We start from the raw sequence: 17,802 nt of genomic DNA on the forward strand, positions 1-17,802 counted from the left end.
CAGGCACTGCGTACAATGAAAGGATGCCGATTTTCGCTGTGTATAGCTCTCTCTCTCTCTCATATATATATATATATATATATATATATATATATATATATATATATATATATATATATATATATATATATATATAAGGGGGGAGGGCGCACATACGACGACTGCACATTTTTCCTGGTTTGTCTTAGACGTTGCATGGCATAACACACCGGCCTTAGACTTTTCTCTTGAACTATATATATACATATCGTGCCTCTCTTTAAAATGGGCTTTTTCCTCAGAGATCTTCTTCTTAACAGGGCGGAATACAAAATTCAGCGCATCGGTGCTGAATGGAGTGGACTGCAACAATGGTGTGATCAGCCGGTGGTGTAGGCCAGGTGTAAAGGACCTTGGTGCAAAACCTTGGTGCAAATTCATCATGCACAATGCCTTACTGGTTTCCGCAGAATTCATTGGTCTTATTCAGCATGTTATGCGCTGAAAACATGATTGTGGTGACATCGAAATATTTGCATATATATTTTTTGTTGCTGTTCCAAAAGCAAGCTTTGCTTGTGAAGCTGCTGCAAATTTGGAAGTTTGTGCTCCAAAACGGAGTTTTTTTCCCCGTAGCCTGCTCCAAATTTGGATTTTCCTGCTCCAAAAGCAAGATTTTCCTGCTCCAAAAATTGCTCCAAAGCCTATTTTGGCTGTTGCACCACTGTATGCGGTCAAGTACGGCTCTGTCCGGTAAAGTGCAAAACATCTAAGTACCGCTCAGGTAGCTACCATAGTTGTTTTCGCTACGTTTTATTGCGATAGCAAATATATGGACAGTCTCGGCTGGTTTTTGTCCGTCGCCGCCGCCGTCATGCCCCATATATGTATAAGTATGCATATATATATAAAAGCCCCAAATAAAAATAATTCAGAAAAATGCTTCCGAAGCGCGGAATCGAACCAGGGACCTCTCGCTCCTCAGCGCGTGACGGTAACCACTACGCCACGAAATGCAGATCCTCCAGGTAGCTAACGGCGAGCGTTATATACACACCCTTTACCGCTGGCCGGACTGGGAGACGGCAGGCGCTTATAAGCGTTTCTTCATTATCAGCTAGATGGCGCTATGTGCGCGCTTTGAAGGTCGTCGCCCCGCTCCTGCGAACGCCGATGCTCTGCGCCCTACAGGGCGTGGTCGCCTTCGTGCGCTTATCTCAAGGAAATAAGGGGGGCGGGGGGGGGTGTATGTCTTGTGCTTTCCCCTCGATGTCCGCACTGAAGTCACAGAGCGTACGAAGGTAACTTCGCTCGCTGCAGCGGCCGTGTTTGCGAAAGGAGCGCGCTGTTCCAACAGAAATGAGTAACAACTGCAACATTTTATTATTATATTTTAATATGTCGTGTTTTGTCTAACAATCAGCTTCGTAGCTCAGCTCAACACGGTGATCGCTGCAGTTGATATATACCGGTATAGCACGGACGAGAAATCCCGCCCTTCACAGCGGCGTAACCGGCATCATACATTTAATTGTTGCTTCGTACCAGCCTTGTAAAACCCGAACATTCAATGAACACTACATCAAAAGGACGTGGCGAGATCTTTGTAGTGACGTTACAACTTCCGTAAGACAGCGGGGTGTATCGTATACGATGCGCGATATGAAGGCCGAATAGTAAAACAAAAAAGAATTCTGTCGCTTCGTGTGTAGAACAACTACCTCAGGAAGACAAACTTTTACGTGATCAAGAACCGTGTCGAAGTCGCGCAATGATATACAACATAGTTAATTCTCTTTTAAGCGCGACACGAAAACCACATTGTTATGCTTGTCTAGTGTTTCTTGAACTGTCAATTTTCCTGCTTAGCTTTGCGAACGACAGCAAGACTTTCGCAAGAACAGTACATCTGGTATACGAAGTTATAAAAAAAAAAACGCAAATCACCTCCAATGCCAATCAAAGGCTCGAGCCCCGGCACGCTTCGTGCCTCACCGGCAGTAGAAACTCTCTAACCATCTTCATCTTATCGCTGCCGAAATCCAATCAAATATCACGACTTTTAAAGGGACCTACAACTACCCAGAACATGAAATGAGATGACTGCACTGATGGAAAGATTGTCCGTCACATTGACTCAAACCAACCCTGTTTATCTCGTGAGAGGTGGATTTATATTTTTATTTCTTCATTGAAGGTCGCGAAAAATAGAGTTACTGTATATGCTACCTTTAGGTAGCAGAGTTGCGCATCTGCTTTCCAACGCCGCAAGCAACCATGCATTGCGGAGAAGCTGATGCTCGGGCCAATTTTTGTATTTCTCGACGCCGCCGCTGCAGCTCATTGAATTAACACTAGTCATCGACAGCCAATGTTTATCGCCGGCCTTCGACACGCCAGACATGTTTATCGGCGACGCGGTAGGCATGTCGCCTGCAAAAATGGAGTGCGACTTCACCGCATAGCTGTGGTTGCTAGCCGGACCTATGCGCTACTCTGCTACCTAAAGGTAGCATATACAGTGACTCTAGCGAAAAATGACCTTTGGCGCCTCTGGCGGCAAAATCATAAACGGTCCGATGAAGCCGGTCACGTGACCATTGATTGGTGTATGCGTTCGATGACTTTTCTGTTAGTACCGAAATATTGTTCATTTCTTTGTATTAAAAGATATTACACCATAAAAATGTACATACAGGCCTGCGTTAGTTGTACGCAACAAAGTGGCGCTGCCTTCGCTTGGCCTAATGATCCCATGCCGGGACAAGCCATCCATGTCACAGGCGCAGGCAACCTTGGGCGCAGGCGCACACAACGCTGTACAAATACCGAGAAGGTGTATAAAGCCACATCATCTCATTGTAACAGCTTGCTATTTTCCAAAAATGGTTTGAAAACTCAAAATAAAGGTGGTTAAGCATAGCTATAGTAACTCCTGCGAAAGCAGAACAACGACAGCTTTCACAAGGGCTAGCGGCATAACTATCAATTCTCAGCGTTGCTGGAGCAAGCCTTTATGCGTGTTTGGAGCCTTTCAGATCGAAAAATACTGCTTATAAAATAACTACGTGCTTTTAGGATAAACCACTGCAGCTACAAACGCTACGAAGGGTTAGCTTCTTGTCGCGCCGTAAAAAACTGGGTCGAGAAACATCAGTTGTTGGTCCCTTTAAAAGAAAAAGAAGCGTGCCAGCATGTCAACATCAGCATCGTTTTTATGTACCAGCACTTCCCTGTAAACAGCTCTCTATTACTTCGTCCACACCGGTGGGCAATAAAACGAGCGAGTAATAAGCGGTCACTTAAAAGTTGAGGAACAAGATAGGCACCTGTTTGTGAGCAACAAACAGATGCCGCGCCATGAATTCGAAACTTCGTGCTCACGCACGAGCGGTAGTCGGTGCGACAGCCTAAACACACCATGAATGAAAAAAACAACCCAGAAGGTTACAGTCAAAGAAAAAAATTCATTGCATACCCTAAGAGTGGCGGAACTTGCTTGCCCTGCTAAAACGAGTCCAAATATTTGAGGTGGTTTTGCAACAGACAGTGCCGAAAATATATGACATGGACCACTTGCGACACGTTTGCGCCGACACGCTTGCGCCGCCGTGTATTAACATCATTGACCCTCAACAGATCAAACCTTTTCAAGGCGTCTCACGGACTCATTTCCTATGTAGACCGCATCTCTTGATACGAAGTTCAGCGTGCCAGAACGAAAAAAAACGACCGCAGCTGCAGCCGCACGTATAGCTTCCATACAAACGCGGAGCTTCGCACATGCCAGTGGGTTGCCAGACCAGAGACGGCGGCGCCCGCTAGGCAATATGGAGGCGCCCACGAAAGAATGGTCTATATTTTGATGGATGGTATTGTGTGGATTTTCAGCAAAAGGTAGAACCGCCATGCAGTTTTGGTATTTGTTCTGAGAAACCTAAATCCTATAGAGTTATAATTCATCAGCCTGGAAGGATCTAAGTCTGTTGGTAATTGTGAGGGTGTATTGTCCTGTTAGGTCGTTGTCTAGTTTACATTAGTGTTCTGGGTTACAGTTGTCTGTAAGCCTTGCACCTAAAGATGATATCCTCGCATGACGTGAGGTTAGAAATAATACGGCTCTCTGGAGGAGTTATGTTGTGAAGTTTTTTGGCTGTTTTAGATTGGTTTATAACTTCTATAGTTATAGCTCTAAGATAGCGGTCAAGTTCAATCGCTTATTCCATTTCAAGAGTACAGCTAGACTGAGTCCAAAGTGGTGTCATATTTGTGTCTGCTGCGTTGTTATCCATGAAAAGATTGCAGAAGTGTTGAAAGGCGGGCAAGTTGGTATAGGTTCATACTGAAAATTGGCAGCGCAAACAAACGGGACACAGAAGAGGAACACAAACACGTGAAATTTCTGTGAGGTCTTTGTGAAGCTCGAATTCACTTATTGTGTTGTTGGTGGGACAAAAGCTTAGGCCCTTGCTGAGGATGCTTGTTTGCTCCACATTTATGGATTTCGAGATGTCTTCTACATGCAGAGACTGCTCAATTGGTTGGTGATATCAGCTGTGCTTGGTGTTTCTGTGCTTACATGGCCAATTGTTGGCATGACGAGGGTATTTGTGCGGATGCGTGTCCCTTGATTTGAAATTTAATCATTTATTCATAATGCCTCAAAGGTCCCACATGGGACATTACATGAGCGGTGGGCGAACGAAAAAACTGGCGGGTCAGGTTAGATTGCATGACTTGAAATATGGTCTTCAATGACAGCTTTGAATTGAGCAATGCAATGTCGGTGATGAGGGCGATATCTAATGGAAGGGCATCCCATTCTCCGGCAGTATGCAGGAAAAATGAACGTTAATAGGAGGTCATATGTGCACGTGGTAGATACACAGCCTTTCGGTGTGAGTGGAGCGAGGAACGATGTGCAGGATTGATGATTTGGTTTCCTGGAGGCAGCGAATGGAAAAGCCTAAAAAATAATATTAGATGAGCACTCTTGCGGCGAGAAGAAAGTGAGGGGAGGCAGAGCTGGGATTTTAGGGCGGATACACTTGACCTGTAGGAATAATCGGAAAGAATGAACCTGGCAGCGCAGTTCTGGACCGATTCAATGGTGATTGTCATAAATAGTAGAGGCATATTCTAGTTTGGATCGGATCAACCTTTTATATGCAAGTAGTTTGACTGCAGAGGATGCTGATGATAGGTTACGGCGTCGATAACCTAATAGGCGATTGCAGGAATTAGTTGAATGTGATTGGCCCAGGACAGATCACTAGATATATGTACTCCTAGGTATTTAAATGTCTGGCATTGGGTTAATGTGTTGTTGTTGAGAGAGTAAGAAGGCGCGATAGAAGGGCACGTGGGAGCACTTACTGACGTTGAGGGACATGTACCATTGGTTGCACCACGCCTGGATTTCAAGGAGGTCATCCTGGTGAGAAGAGGAGTCTATGGAATTTGTTATTGAACGATACACAGCACAGTCATCCGCAAAAAGGTGTATATTTGATGATACATTAACTGGAAGATCATTTATATATATGAGAAAAGTAGCGGTCCAAGTACGGAGCCTTGCGGCACATCAGATAAAACGCGATAGAGACGAGGAAAATGAGTTGGTGGAAACAAATTGAAGGCGATCGGTCAAGAATTCACGTATCCAATTAACTGTGTTGGGGTGTAGGTTTAGGTGCGAAACTTTATGCATAAGAAGAATGTGCAATACTTTATCAAAGGCTTTTTCGAAGTCCATGAAGAGAGCGTCAGTGGTGATGTTGAGATCTAACATCATGCAGGAATAAGACGAGCTGAGTATTGCAAGAGTGAGCTTTGCGAAACCTATGCTGGTTAGGATGAAAGAATTTGAAAGATGACAGAAAATTAGCAATGTGTGAGTGTAGAATGTGCTCCATTAGTTTAGAACAAACGCTGGTGAGGGAAATGGGATGGTAGTTGCTAGGATTTGTACGGTCGCCTTTTTTAAAGATGGGAATTATCTTACCAACTTTCCAGTTAGAGGGGATTGATCCAGTGGAGAAGGATTGCTGGAATATCAACGTTAGGAAAAGACTGGTGATGTGCTTGGTGTTTTTCAATACCTTAGCGTTTATGCTATCAATGCCGCATGAAGACGAATTTTTTAATGACTCAATATTTCTAACAATGCCGTTCGCGTCGAAAGTGATGTTTTCCATTGGGGGTTAATTGGACGGTGGCAATTGGGGAAGAATTTCGAGGCATTCATCAGTGAACACAGAACAGAAATCAGTGTTTAAAGCATCAGCAGTCTCGGATTCCGGAACAGGGGAGCCACAACTGTCTCGGAAAAAAACAGTGCTAGACCACTGGGGATTAATGCATTGCCAGAAGCGTTTCGGGTTAGTGTGCAACATGGAGGACAACGTGGTTGAAAAGAAGCCACGTTTGGCGTCTGCGATGTGCTTCTCATACTGCTTGACCGCAACGTGGTATTTCTGCCACTGAAAGTCAGATTGAGAGGAGTTAGCAGAACGAAAGAGACACTTCTTTTGATTGTTTAGACGTTTTAGCGTTGTGGTAAACCATGGAGATTGTTTCGTTCACTGATTGTTATGGTGGGAACGTATCTTTTAACTAGGCGCAGAAGTTCAGATTTAAACAGCAACCAGTTAGTTTCGAGTGAACGTTGGTGAAAGTCGGCCTCAAAGTTGTCATGAAAGGTTGTTAAATCTTGGGACATGCTGTTGTAGTCGCCTCTGTCATGGACATGTGACATGAAAAAGTAGCATGCAGTATCTTATGATCACTGAGACCATTCAGGTACACGATATCAGAAAGGTTTACAGGGTCTGAAGTTAATATTAAATCTAAAATGTTAGCCAAATGGTCCGTAGTGCGAGTGGGATTGTTGACAACTTGTGATAATTCAAATGTAAGACACGTGTTGACGAATTCACTGGCCATGTTACTTTTTGTTAGCGTGGAAGCGAGATTTGACCAAGCGACAGATGGGAAGTTAAAATCACCAAAAAGCAAGACAGTCGGGTTTGTATCTGGCACAACGCATTTGAAATCATTTTCTTCTGCTGCTTTTGCCTTAACTTTTTTGACAGTGTCTCCTTTTATTGTTCTAAATTTCTCTTCATTGGTTGTCAGGGCTATGGCCTGGAGTTTTCGGGAAAATTTTTCTATTTGTTCTGTGCAGTGGTCCTTGAGTATATTTATGAGAGAAAAATGAGGCGTTGTTTGCCAGCTTGTTTGATAATGGGTGGATATTGTGCCTAGAGCGGGCCTTGCTTTCAGTTTTAGTCCTTTAGGGATTGTGTGGTTCTGTGTGCAGTGCTGTGTGCAGTGCATGAGATGGAAGGTGCAGCTGGTAAGTTTCTGAGTTCGTTTTCTAGCACGTAAGAATACAGTGAGACGTGTCTGTGGGGTGTTGATTTGAAGTGTTGGTCACTGATTTGTCATGGTGTGGGTGGATCAGCGTGTGCCCGCATGTTGCGGCTGGGAGCTGTTGGAGCTTGTCTTTCCCTTTTGCTCCTTCTTGTCCTTCCTTTTTGCTCCCTCTCTTAAAAAAATAAATAGGCTCATCTGGAGCGCCTCACCCTCACAGAAACAGGTCGGCACATTCTGACTAAACTCGGCATCACCTACCACCGCCAGCACGGAGACAAACACCCAATCCCAGGATGTATCCGGGCTTGGCTACATGCCGACCCCATCCCCAAAAACATGCACCCTGAATGCAACAAGGAACGGCGGAAGGCACGAGCCGCCTCCCTCATCAAAGCTTACGGCGACACCACAGGCGTCACCTTTGTCGATGCAGCTGAATATCAAGACGGGCACCGCTTCGCAGCGGCTACCACCCAAGGCGGCTCGCTCAGACACGCTGCCAGCATCGTAACCCAGAACGCTGAGACTGCCGAAGAGGTGGCCATCGCCCTGGCCGCCCTCGACCCAGACTGCGACACCACCGTGAGCGACTCCCGCACGGCAATCAACAACTATATAAAAGGCCGCATCTCACAGCAAGCATTACGCATCCTACACCACGCCCCTCAGCAGATAACCAAATCACGCTCGTCTGGATTCCAGCACATGCCGGCGACGTTCATCCGCACCTCACCAACCTTAACGAGGTCGCACACTCCGTAGCCGAGGCCTGGTCAACCGTGCCGGAGACAGCGCAGGTGTACCCGCGGAACGCGATCGCCTCACTATCTACAACGACATCACCAAAGCATTTTACCTTGAAAGAAGAACCTTCCCCACCCCTCATCACAAGCTAAACAGAGCGCAGGCAACCACCCTCCGCCTGTTACAGACAAACACGTACCCGTCACTACATCGATACCACAAGATATACCCAGACATTTATCCTAACCACACCTGTAAGGTATGCAAGACCCAGGTCGCTTCGCTCCCGCATATGCTGTGGGAGTCTAAACACCAGCACCCGTCCGTTAACACCGAGACCCTCTCGTCGAGATGGCATGCCGCCCTGCGCAGCTCCCACTTCGACGACCCGCTTTGGGCGACCCAGCAGGCCCGCGAGGCGGCGGAGAGGCAATACCTCGACGTCCCCACGTGGGAGGCCTAGGCCCAGCCAAACAAATTGCTGGTCTCAATAAAAGTTTATTCCTCCTCCTCCTCCTTTCCTCTTTGATTCTCAAGCCCTGTAACTATATTAAGAGGCAGCTGGAGCCATGCTCATCTTTTATCCAGTTTCTTCTTTCCATACAGCAATTACCGCCATTGACAACACGCAGCATGACGTCAACAGCCAACACCGTGCGTGCGCAGGAATTTAGGTCACGTGAAAGAAATTACTAAGCATGCATACCTCGCAATCTACCAAACACACGGATGGTTCAGATATGCAATGATCACTCATCATTTTGACAAAGAATGTTTCGGCGGGTTCACGAGCCCTTTTATGTTTGTGCTTCAATACAATGACTGTGTTATTGAAAAAAAGGTTACACCCACATGGCCTGCCATGAGCTGAAAGATGTGACATCAGCATTCCCTTTAAGGCGTTTTTGTGCTGGTGAAGTCGTTCATTAATGCATTTACCCGACTGTCCTATGTACACAGGCAAGGGTAATTTTATAAACAATCTCAAAGGCACAGGAAATGGCGGAATTGTGATGCTTCACCGAGCAACCTACAATTGCGGTTCCTCTAGCCTTCTTCTCAGTTGCAGCACAAGTTTTTCCTACTTTTACGTATGAGGAAAAAAGAATGTCGACGTTGAAACTTTTAAACTGATGGGACAGTCAATGTACGTAAGGCATGACATCATCATCATCATCATCAGCCTGTCTACGCCCACTGCAGGGCAAAGGCCTCTCCCATGTTCCGCCAATCAACCCGGTCCTGTGCTTTCTGCTGCCACGTAAGGCATGACAGCGTATTTTTGAATGCCAAGCATTTCTTAGCGAACTTCTGCGAATTTGAGCGTATCTATCTATCTATCTATCTATCTATCTATCTATCTATCTATCTATCTATCTATCTATCTATCTATCTATCTATCTATCTATCTAGCCGCCTACGACTTTGTGCTCTCCTGGCCGTTTCGTTAATCGGTTGTATACCAAAATTGGTGTGTCATAACATGGCCTTATTGCGAACATAAATGACAGGTCACATCATGAAAATCATGACACGCATGTCATGAACAGCATGATTTACATTCCACGACCTTAGGCTCTTGCGGCCGTTGCGTTAATTTCATATACACCAAAATTGGTACGGCGTGACAAGAATTCATGCCGAACATGTCCTAACATGCAAATCATGACGCGCATGTCATGTGCAGCATGATTTACATGACAAGGTCTCTGGGCGCTCGCGGCCGTTTAAATGAAGGGATATATGCGAAAACTGGTATGACGAGACATTTCTCTATGACGAACATAACTGACACGTGGTAACATGAAAATCATGACATGCATGTCATGTATGACATGATTTACATGCCACACTCATGGCGCACTCGCGGTCGTTTCGCTGGCTTGATATACACCAAAATTGGTTTTGTGCTATGTGACTTTATGAAGAACATGAATAACAGGTGGTAGTATGAAAACCATGACATCCATGACATGTATGTCATGATTTACATGCCACGCTCATGGTGCATTTGCGGCTGTTTCGCTTGCATGATATACACCAAAATTGGTATTGCGCGACACGACCGTATGACGAACGTAAGTGAGAGGTGGTAACATGAAAATCATGACATGTAAGTCATGTACAACCTGATTTACATGCCACGCTCATGGTGCTCTAGCGGCCGTTTCAGTAGAATGATATACACCAAAATTGGTATTGCGCGAAGTGACCACATCCAGATGAAAAGCATCACAAGAACCGGGGTTATTTTTTAGCAAAAAATCAACACCATCACATGAATTAGACACTCCAAAGGGGCCTTCAACTTCCACATCAGAAAGGTGCATGGGAGGTAGCTGGATATTGCCAAGTTCTGACACACAGCGGACACCGACCTTATGTGTTCTAGTGGCAAACATAACCTGAAGAGTATCCATTTTCGCCTTTTCAACCGCTGACCTGAAGGCCAACTTGAAGTAAGAGAGTGGCAGCTTGCTTCTTTACGCAGTTTGGCTTCAAGAGAGCAGGCTCTGTCTTTATGAAGCCACCTGGGAAGGCAAGGGACGTCCTCCTCCTGAGATTGACAGGGCTAGGGAAGGTCTGGGTGTGTAACTGCCTCCAGTCTACCGCTTGGGCCCTGTCATGTTTGGGGTTAGGGGGTGGATAAACACGCCTACATTTTTGATAAAATTTTGTAATGTCACAGTATCTGGTCATTCCGTCCCTTCCTTCCCGCAGAGAGAATACTTTCACATGGAATGTGGCACCTTGCATTACGCGGTGGACCTCCTCGTTGAGGTTGAGTGCTGGGTGTGAGCCTTACTCACTGCACCCCTTCCGTAGTTGACGCTCATGTCTGGACAAATCCTCCTGAAATTAACGGGGTTAGGGAAGGTCTGGGTTTGTAACTGCCTATACGTGTGGTCCTTTGTCTTGATTTTTCACACTCACTTCTACGATGAACCACATAATGTGTCATTCCTTCATCTCCTCAGAGGCGATATAGTTCACGTTGGCTTTGAGGATAGCCTTGGCCTGTGGTGAAATTCTGCCTTGCGGATAATTTCTGACCACCGAGTATGTATCTGCAACCGGAGAGAACTATGGCTAGGGATTGCCCCTTCTTCCACTACCTCGAGGTCCTTGCCGCGTACACTACACGAGCTGACCAATTGTTTGTCGATATTGAGGACTGTCACTGCAAAGGTGTGTCTATCAAAACAGCTCCAAAAGCTTATCCTGCTGTCCTACCCCTCTTAGATTGGTATGTGTGTTGGAAAACAACAGTGATATTCTCAAGCCCTTTATTATCTCTGACCATTCCTGCTTGGGGCACTCGAGTTTGGGCCCTGATGTGAACATGATTATTAATTAAATGATATGCTTATGTAATGTGGCCCTGCAAAAGTAGTTAATTGGCAACAATCAAAATATATGAGATGTATTAGAGCAGTTCCGGTTGTGCTTTCAGCCTCTGTCCAGAGATGGTGTCGCTGGTGAAGCGCAACTCGTGTGGCAAAGCCCTCGACATTGCACGCACTGCCCGCGACATGTTGGGTGGCAATGGCATCAGTGACGAGTACCACATCATCCGCCACGTGATGAACCTTGAAGCGGTCAACACATATGAAGGTGAGTCCACTTTGTCCCATGGGGCACCCGTGCTAAACACTCTTACCTTTGCAGGAACCCATGACGTGCATGCACTGATCCTAGGAAGAGCCATCACAGGAATTCAAGCATTCTCCACAGACTAGACTGCTGTACAATAAAGCTCGTTTTCAATCAGCCCGTTTCACTTGGCCATAACATTGAAAGTGCTGCTGAGTTAGCTGCTTGGCAAGGCTGCTACTTCTTTGTTCTTGGCATAGAAATAGGGAGAGTACGGGTTTTTTAAAATTTGTACGTTGTTTTACAAACCTCAGGAAAAGCAGCATGCAGTCAACTGCGACTGTATCCATATGTTCCTAAGTGGCTAACAATGCTACAAACATTTATTGTAGTAATTATACAACAGAGTAATCGAAAAAGCTCTTAAAGAGACACTAAAGGCAACTATGTCAGAGTGAAAGCTCAATGTATAATAACGTCTAAAACAGCAATATTATCAACAGCAGTGCCCTACTCACCGAGAAATTAAGCTAAATGTATCACACGACGAGCGCCACGAGCGCGACATTTTGGAAATGATCCCGATGACGTGAGAGAGCCAGACTACAAATAATCACTCCTAATCAAACCAGCTGCAATAAAAAAGTACCTTTCCTGCATCAAGAGACGTAATAATATGCTGCTTGTTCGTTTCTGTTTGATTCATAGAAAAAAGAACCTTTTTGGTGTTGCCATGGCGAATGGCGCGCGTGGCTCAAAGGTTCCGTTTTCGCCGAACTGCACTTCACCTGGCGCCCTGCTTCGCTCACGCGGTCGTGTCTCGGTGGTAGTTTCGGTATCGCGTACTGCCGCGTGTGTTTTGCGCGCTTGTGAAAGTCGCTGTGACAGAAAGTTCCACAAAATGCCTGTTCTGCCCCCTCTTGAAGCGAGCGGCCATGTGCTGTGTGTGTTTGCCTTTGACGAGAAAGGAAGCGTCTTTTCCCGGCGAAGGAGCGTCTCTTTCCCCACATGTGTCCCGACTGGGGGGGTCCCTTCCTATCTTCGAACCCCTTCCTTTGTTACCCACTTTAAACGGCGACACGTGCGACCATTAGAGTGCAGCTCGGCGTCGTCTTTGTCGGCTCTTGGAGAGTGAGAAAACGCCGCCGACGAAAGAAGAAACGCAAGCGGCAGTATGCTGGTCTCGCAGCTCGCATTTGACGGGTCAAAGCGTCCGCTATCCAGCCAGTCAACGGTCGAACACTGGTGAACATTTAAACAAAACTAACTTTAATTAGCAGGATTAGAGATACATTTCATTTAAGACATTCACAAGCACTCGGTCCCCGTAAAAAAATCACAGCATATCCACGGAGTGAATGATGATGAGTGGGCGAAGCTGCGGAGGTTCATCGGTAAACCGTGAATCTTCCGTGAATTCTGCCCAGTACATTATCACCGACGTGAGATCGGGCGTGTTTATACTAAAGGTTCGATGAGTTATGACGACTTGCAGCTCACTTTAATTTTACATGTACGCTGTGAATTTTCATTGTTTAGAAAACCATTGCTTTAGAAAACGTCTGGCGTCTTTCGTTAAGCAGCTGGCGTCTTTTCGTTTTGCTTTAGAAACATCTGGCGTTCTTTCGTTTTGCTTTTACAAAACATCTGGCGTCTTTCGTTGGTTTATTTCATCAATCAACGGCGTTTTGAACAAAATTTTTATTGTTTAATCACGCACAGGAGAAATCTCACCAGGCACTACCTTGGAGGTAAACAATGGCTGCTTATGGGAATGAGAGACAGAAGAAGTCGGCTTTTAGCTACTAACGTTTCCTACTGGAACATGCCAATGGCTGCTAATGGCGAATGAGAGACAGAAGAATTCGGCTTTTAGTTAACGCGCACGCTGCGAATGGTTTATTGTTCAACAACGCACAGGAAAAATCTCCCACCGGCACCACCTTGGAGGTCAAAGCGTAAGACTGGTTACGCACTACGACTACTACTACGAGGGACGAACGGGTGCCGCCTTAAGGAGCTTCGCCCCTAAAAAGCGGTGCTGTTCGTTGGGCTGGTGGGGCGAGACTGCCGCTTGCGTTTCTTCTTTCGGCGGCGGCGTTTTCTCACTCTCCATGAGCCGACAAAGACGACGCCGAGCTGCACTCTGATGGTCGCACGTGTCGCCCGTTAAAGTGGGTAACAAAGGAAGGGGTTCGAAGATAAGAATGGGCCCTCCAGTTGGGACATTATTGGGGAAAGGAGGCTCCTTCGGCGGGAAAAGACGCTCCTTCGGCGGCACTTCAAAGGCAAACACACACAGCACATGGCCGCTCGCTTCAAGAGGGGGCAGAACACTCCCCGTCTGGTGTCTGCGGTTGTTAGACGCCACTGTTGAATTAAGGTGAAAAGAAGTGCACCACTTCTGATATCGGTCGGCAGAATGTCTTGAATGAAATGTATCTCTAATCCTGCTAATTAAAGTTAGTTTTGTTTAAATGTTCACCAGTGTTCGACCGTTGACTGGCTGGATAGCGGACGCTTTGACCCGTCAAATGCGACCTGCGAGACCAGCATAGTAAAAAAGCGAGACAACTGCCATCGGCCGCCAACTCAACGTCCGCCGGCAATGAGATACGTCGCCACGGCAAGACCCCCGGTTTGGCCCAGACATTCGCCCACTGCAAGGATTACATCGCCCAGGAGTTGAGCAGCTGACAGCACAAGGGCAGCAACAAGGTGGGCTCGTTTCATCCTTCAACGCGCAGCTTAGCACCATTTGCTTCACATACGTCCGCTTCGAGACAAAACGTGAAACACGCAAGAATGAATCAGGACAAGCTGACGCATGAGTGTCGAAATGTCACATCAGAGGATGAAGCTTCCACATAAAACATTCGACCGCAAAGAACAGCAACACTTTCGGTGAAGGCTCAAGAAATTTATGAAACATGCCGCGAAGAGCACTGGCGCAAACTAGACGCTGTTTGGAAGAACGTGGAGACCGCTCTTCACAGGCTGTCATGCGCGAAGGAAGGACAGTTTACCAGTGCCGCAACGCAGCTTCGTGCAAGTTACGAGCGCTACGAGCATGTCACCGCAAGATACGCTTCCTTTCTCGACAAGGCGAACACGTCTGAAGCCAGGCAGGAATTACAGCTCCAAAAGGCAATCGATGCAGACCGTGAGGCGATCGTCAGCGAGAAGTTACGTGAGGCTACGCAACAAGAACGCGACAATGCACAGAAAACAGCTTCGCAGTTCTATATATCGGCCCACTCAAGAGCTTCCTCGCGATCACGACGATCGGGCTCCTCCACGATTAGCCTAGCCGCTGTGCAGGCACGCGCGCAAGCCGAGGCCGTCAAAGCAAGAGCTGAGTTTGGTCGTAAAGAGGCCGCGATGCGCCTAGAGAAAGCAAGAATTGAGGCCGAACTTGAAGTCTTGCAGCATGAGAAAGAAGCAGCTGCAGCAGACGCGCAGGCAAGTGCACTCGAGGCAGCCGCAGAACAGGATGGCGGGGAGTGTGTGCGCCCGCACCCACCTATAGACCGAGCACAACGGGTTTCGAGCTACATCACTGAGCAAGCAACCATACGTGATGCAGAGCTTTCGTCTCTTCGGGCGACTGTTGCGCACGCGAGAAGCCAGAGCTTGGAGCATGCCGAAGCAGCAAACCGCCACACGGACTTGCATCATTATCAGCAGCCGCCTGCGTACACGCCGCCACCCAACAGTCCCAGCTCGGAGCTTGTCGGTGTCCTTAAGTTCTTGTGCCGAAAGGACCTTGTTTCTACTGGACTGACGAAGTTTGATGATCGACCTGAGAACTTTCGTGCTTGGAAGTCATCTTTCAAGGGCGTCATCAGAGATGCAGATCTTTCTGCGCAGGAAGAGCTCGACCTCCTTATCAAATGGCTTGGTCCTGAATCATCACGTCAGGTTCGAAGGTTGAAATCTGCGCACGTCGGTGACTTTTCGAGGGGCTTAAACGTCGTGTGGAAACGGCTAGACGACACCTTCGGACGTCCCGAGGCAATTGAGGATGCGTTGCTGAGGAGGTTGGATGACTTTCCAAAAATACCGTACCGGGATAATGCGAAGTTGCAAGAGCTCGGCGACCTCCTGCTGGAACTCGAGGCTGCAAAGACTGATCCGTACCTCGCCGGTCTTAGCTATTTGGATACCGCTAGAGGTGTAAACAAAATTGTTTCGAAGTTACCATCCGGGCTTCAAGAGAATTGGATGTCAGTGGGAACAAAATACAAACAACAACACAACACTGCATTCCCACCTTTCTCAGTTTTCTCCATGTTTGTTCAAGATCAAGCAAACATGAGGAATGATCCTAGTTTCATCTTTCAACCGCAAAATGCGTCGTCTTCGTTCACACAACAAAAAGAGGAAATCACGACCAAGACCTCGTGGCAAAAATCATCCGTATCAGCAAGGAAAACAAACGTGGATCACGCCTTCGAACACTTCCAGGAAACCACTCCAAAGGAGCTGCCTGAGCCGAAGAGCTTGGGAAAATGGTGCCCGCATCACAAGAGACCCCACCCCCTTGAAAGGTGTCGCGCTTTCCGAGAAATAGCATTGGAAGAGCGGATAACCTTCCTCAGAGCGCAGGGTATCTGCCTGCGATGCTGTTTATCCACAAACCACACGCAGTGGCAATGCAAGGTGGTCGTGAAGTGCCATATATGCAGCAGTGGTGACCATGCAACAGCGCTCCACCCATCATCTCCGTGCTCAGAGTCGCCGGAGCCTGCTGACAGCGACAACAGCTCTGCAGATCATTCGGAAGGGAGAGTCACATCTACGCGTACCGAGGTAGCAAGCACCAACGATAGCTACAGATCATGTGCTAAAATCTGCCTCGTGGATGTAATTCATCAGTCTCAGCCTGAATCGACACTCAGAGCATACGCTATACTCGATGAGCAGAGCAACCGTTCGTTGGTTAGGCCAGAGCTTCTCGACGAGTTCAATGTGGAGGGGACACCCACAAGGTACACACTACGTACTTGTTCCGGCAGCACTGAAGTTGTTGGAAAGATCGCTCACGGCTTCTTCGTACGGAGCGTATCGGGTGATGTCAAGCTTCCCCTCCCGCCTCTTCTCGAGTGCGATAACATTCCTGACAACAGGGAAGAAATTCCAACATCAGATGCCGCACGGAACTACCCTCACTTGTCAGCCATTGCAACTCACATTCCGCATCTAGAGGAGGCGAGAATACTGCTTCTTCTCGGCCGAGACGTACTCAGAGTTCACAAAGTTCGCCAGACCATAAACGGGCCGCTCGACGCTCCTTATGCACAGAGGCTCGATCTCGGGTGGGTCATTGTCGGAAACGTTTGCGTGGATCGCGCACGCAAAACAGGCACTGTAAATGCGTTTAAGACGCACGTCCCGGACAACGAACGACCATCGATCAACCCATGCACAAAACATTTCAACGTGAAAGAAGCGCCGGTTCTCTGCGCTGCGGATGGACATCGGGCCCAGAATGATTTCTCATCAGTGACACCATCAGATGACTCCCTAGCACCTAATCTGTTCAAGACAACGCGAGAAGACAACGAGCGCGCCCTCGCCATAGAAGACAGGTCAAACAACTGGGTCGCCCATCTGCCTTTTCGCTCGCCGAGAGGTCGGCTTCCGAACAACGGAGACCAAGCTCTTTCTCGACTGTACTCGCTGCGACGCACGTTACGAAATAACCAGGAGACAAGAGAACGCTTCGCCAACTTCATGAAAGAGCTGTTCGTCAAAGGTCATGCAGAGGAAGCTCCACCACTTAACACGGAGAAACGCAAGAAGTAAGGAATGGCGCAATCAAGACATCCTGCCGACCGATATCAGAAGTGGTGCACTTCTTTTCACCTTTATTCAACAGTGGCGTCTAACAACCGCAGACACCAGACGGGGAGTGTTCTGCCCCCTCTTGAAGCGAGCGGCCATGTGCTGTGTGTGTTTGCCTTTGACGAGAAAGGAAGCGTCTTTTCCCGGCGAAGGAGCGTCTCTTTCCCCACATATGTCCCGACTGGGGGGTCCCTTCCTATCTTCGAACCCCTTCCTTTGTTACCCACTTTAAACGGCGACACGTGCGACCATTAGAGTGCA

The 17,802-nt window shown here is 47.4% G+C and overlaps 2 protein-coding genes across 2 annotated transcripts in view; both read left to right on the top strand.

The window, feature by feature from the left end:
• Positions 1 to 11,844, top strand: part of LOC119391000 (glutaryl-CoA dehydrogenase, mitochondrial) — a 127,071-nt gene extending 115,227 nt beyond the window's left edge. The window contains exons 4-5 of the mRNA XM_037658705.2: positions 11,555 to 11,715; positions 11,770 to 11,844. Coding sequence (XP_037514633.1) covers positions 11,555 to 11,715; positions 11,770 to 11,840 — 232 coding nt within the window. The 3' untranslated portion in view covers positions 11,841 to 11,844. The remainder of the gene's footprint in view (positions 1 to 11,554; positions 11,716 to 11,769) is intronic.
• Positions 11,845 to 15,075: 3,231 nt separating this feature from the next.
• Positions 15,076 to 17,502, top strand: LOC119391951 (uncharacterized). The gene has a single exon (XM_037659595.1). It carries the CDS (start codon positions 15,076 to 15,078, stop codon positions 17,500 to 17,502), a length of 2,427 nt encoding a protein of 808 aa, XP_037515523.1.
• The last annotated feature ends 300 nt before the right edge of the window (positions 17,503 to 17,802 follow it).

This window comes from Rhipicephalus sanguineus, chromosome 4, assembly GCF_013339695.2.
Source record: "Rhipicephalus sanguineus isolate Rsan-2018 chromosome 4, BIME_Rsan_1.4, whole genome shotgun sequence".
Taxonomy (NCBI): Eukaryota; Metazoa; Arthropoda; class Arachnida; order Ixodida; family Ixodidae; genus Rhipicephalus; species Rhipicephalus sanguineus.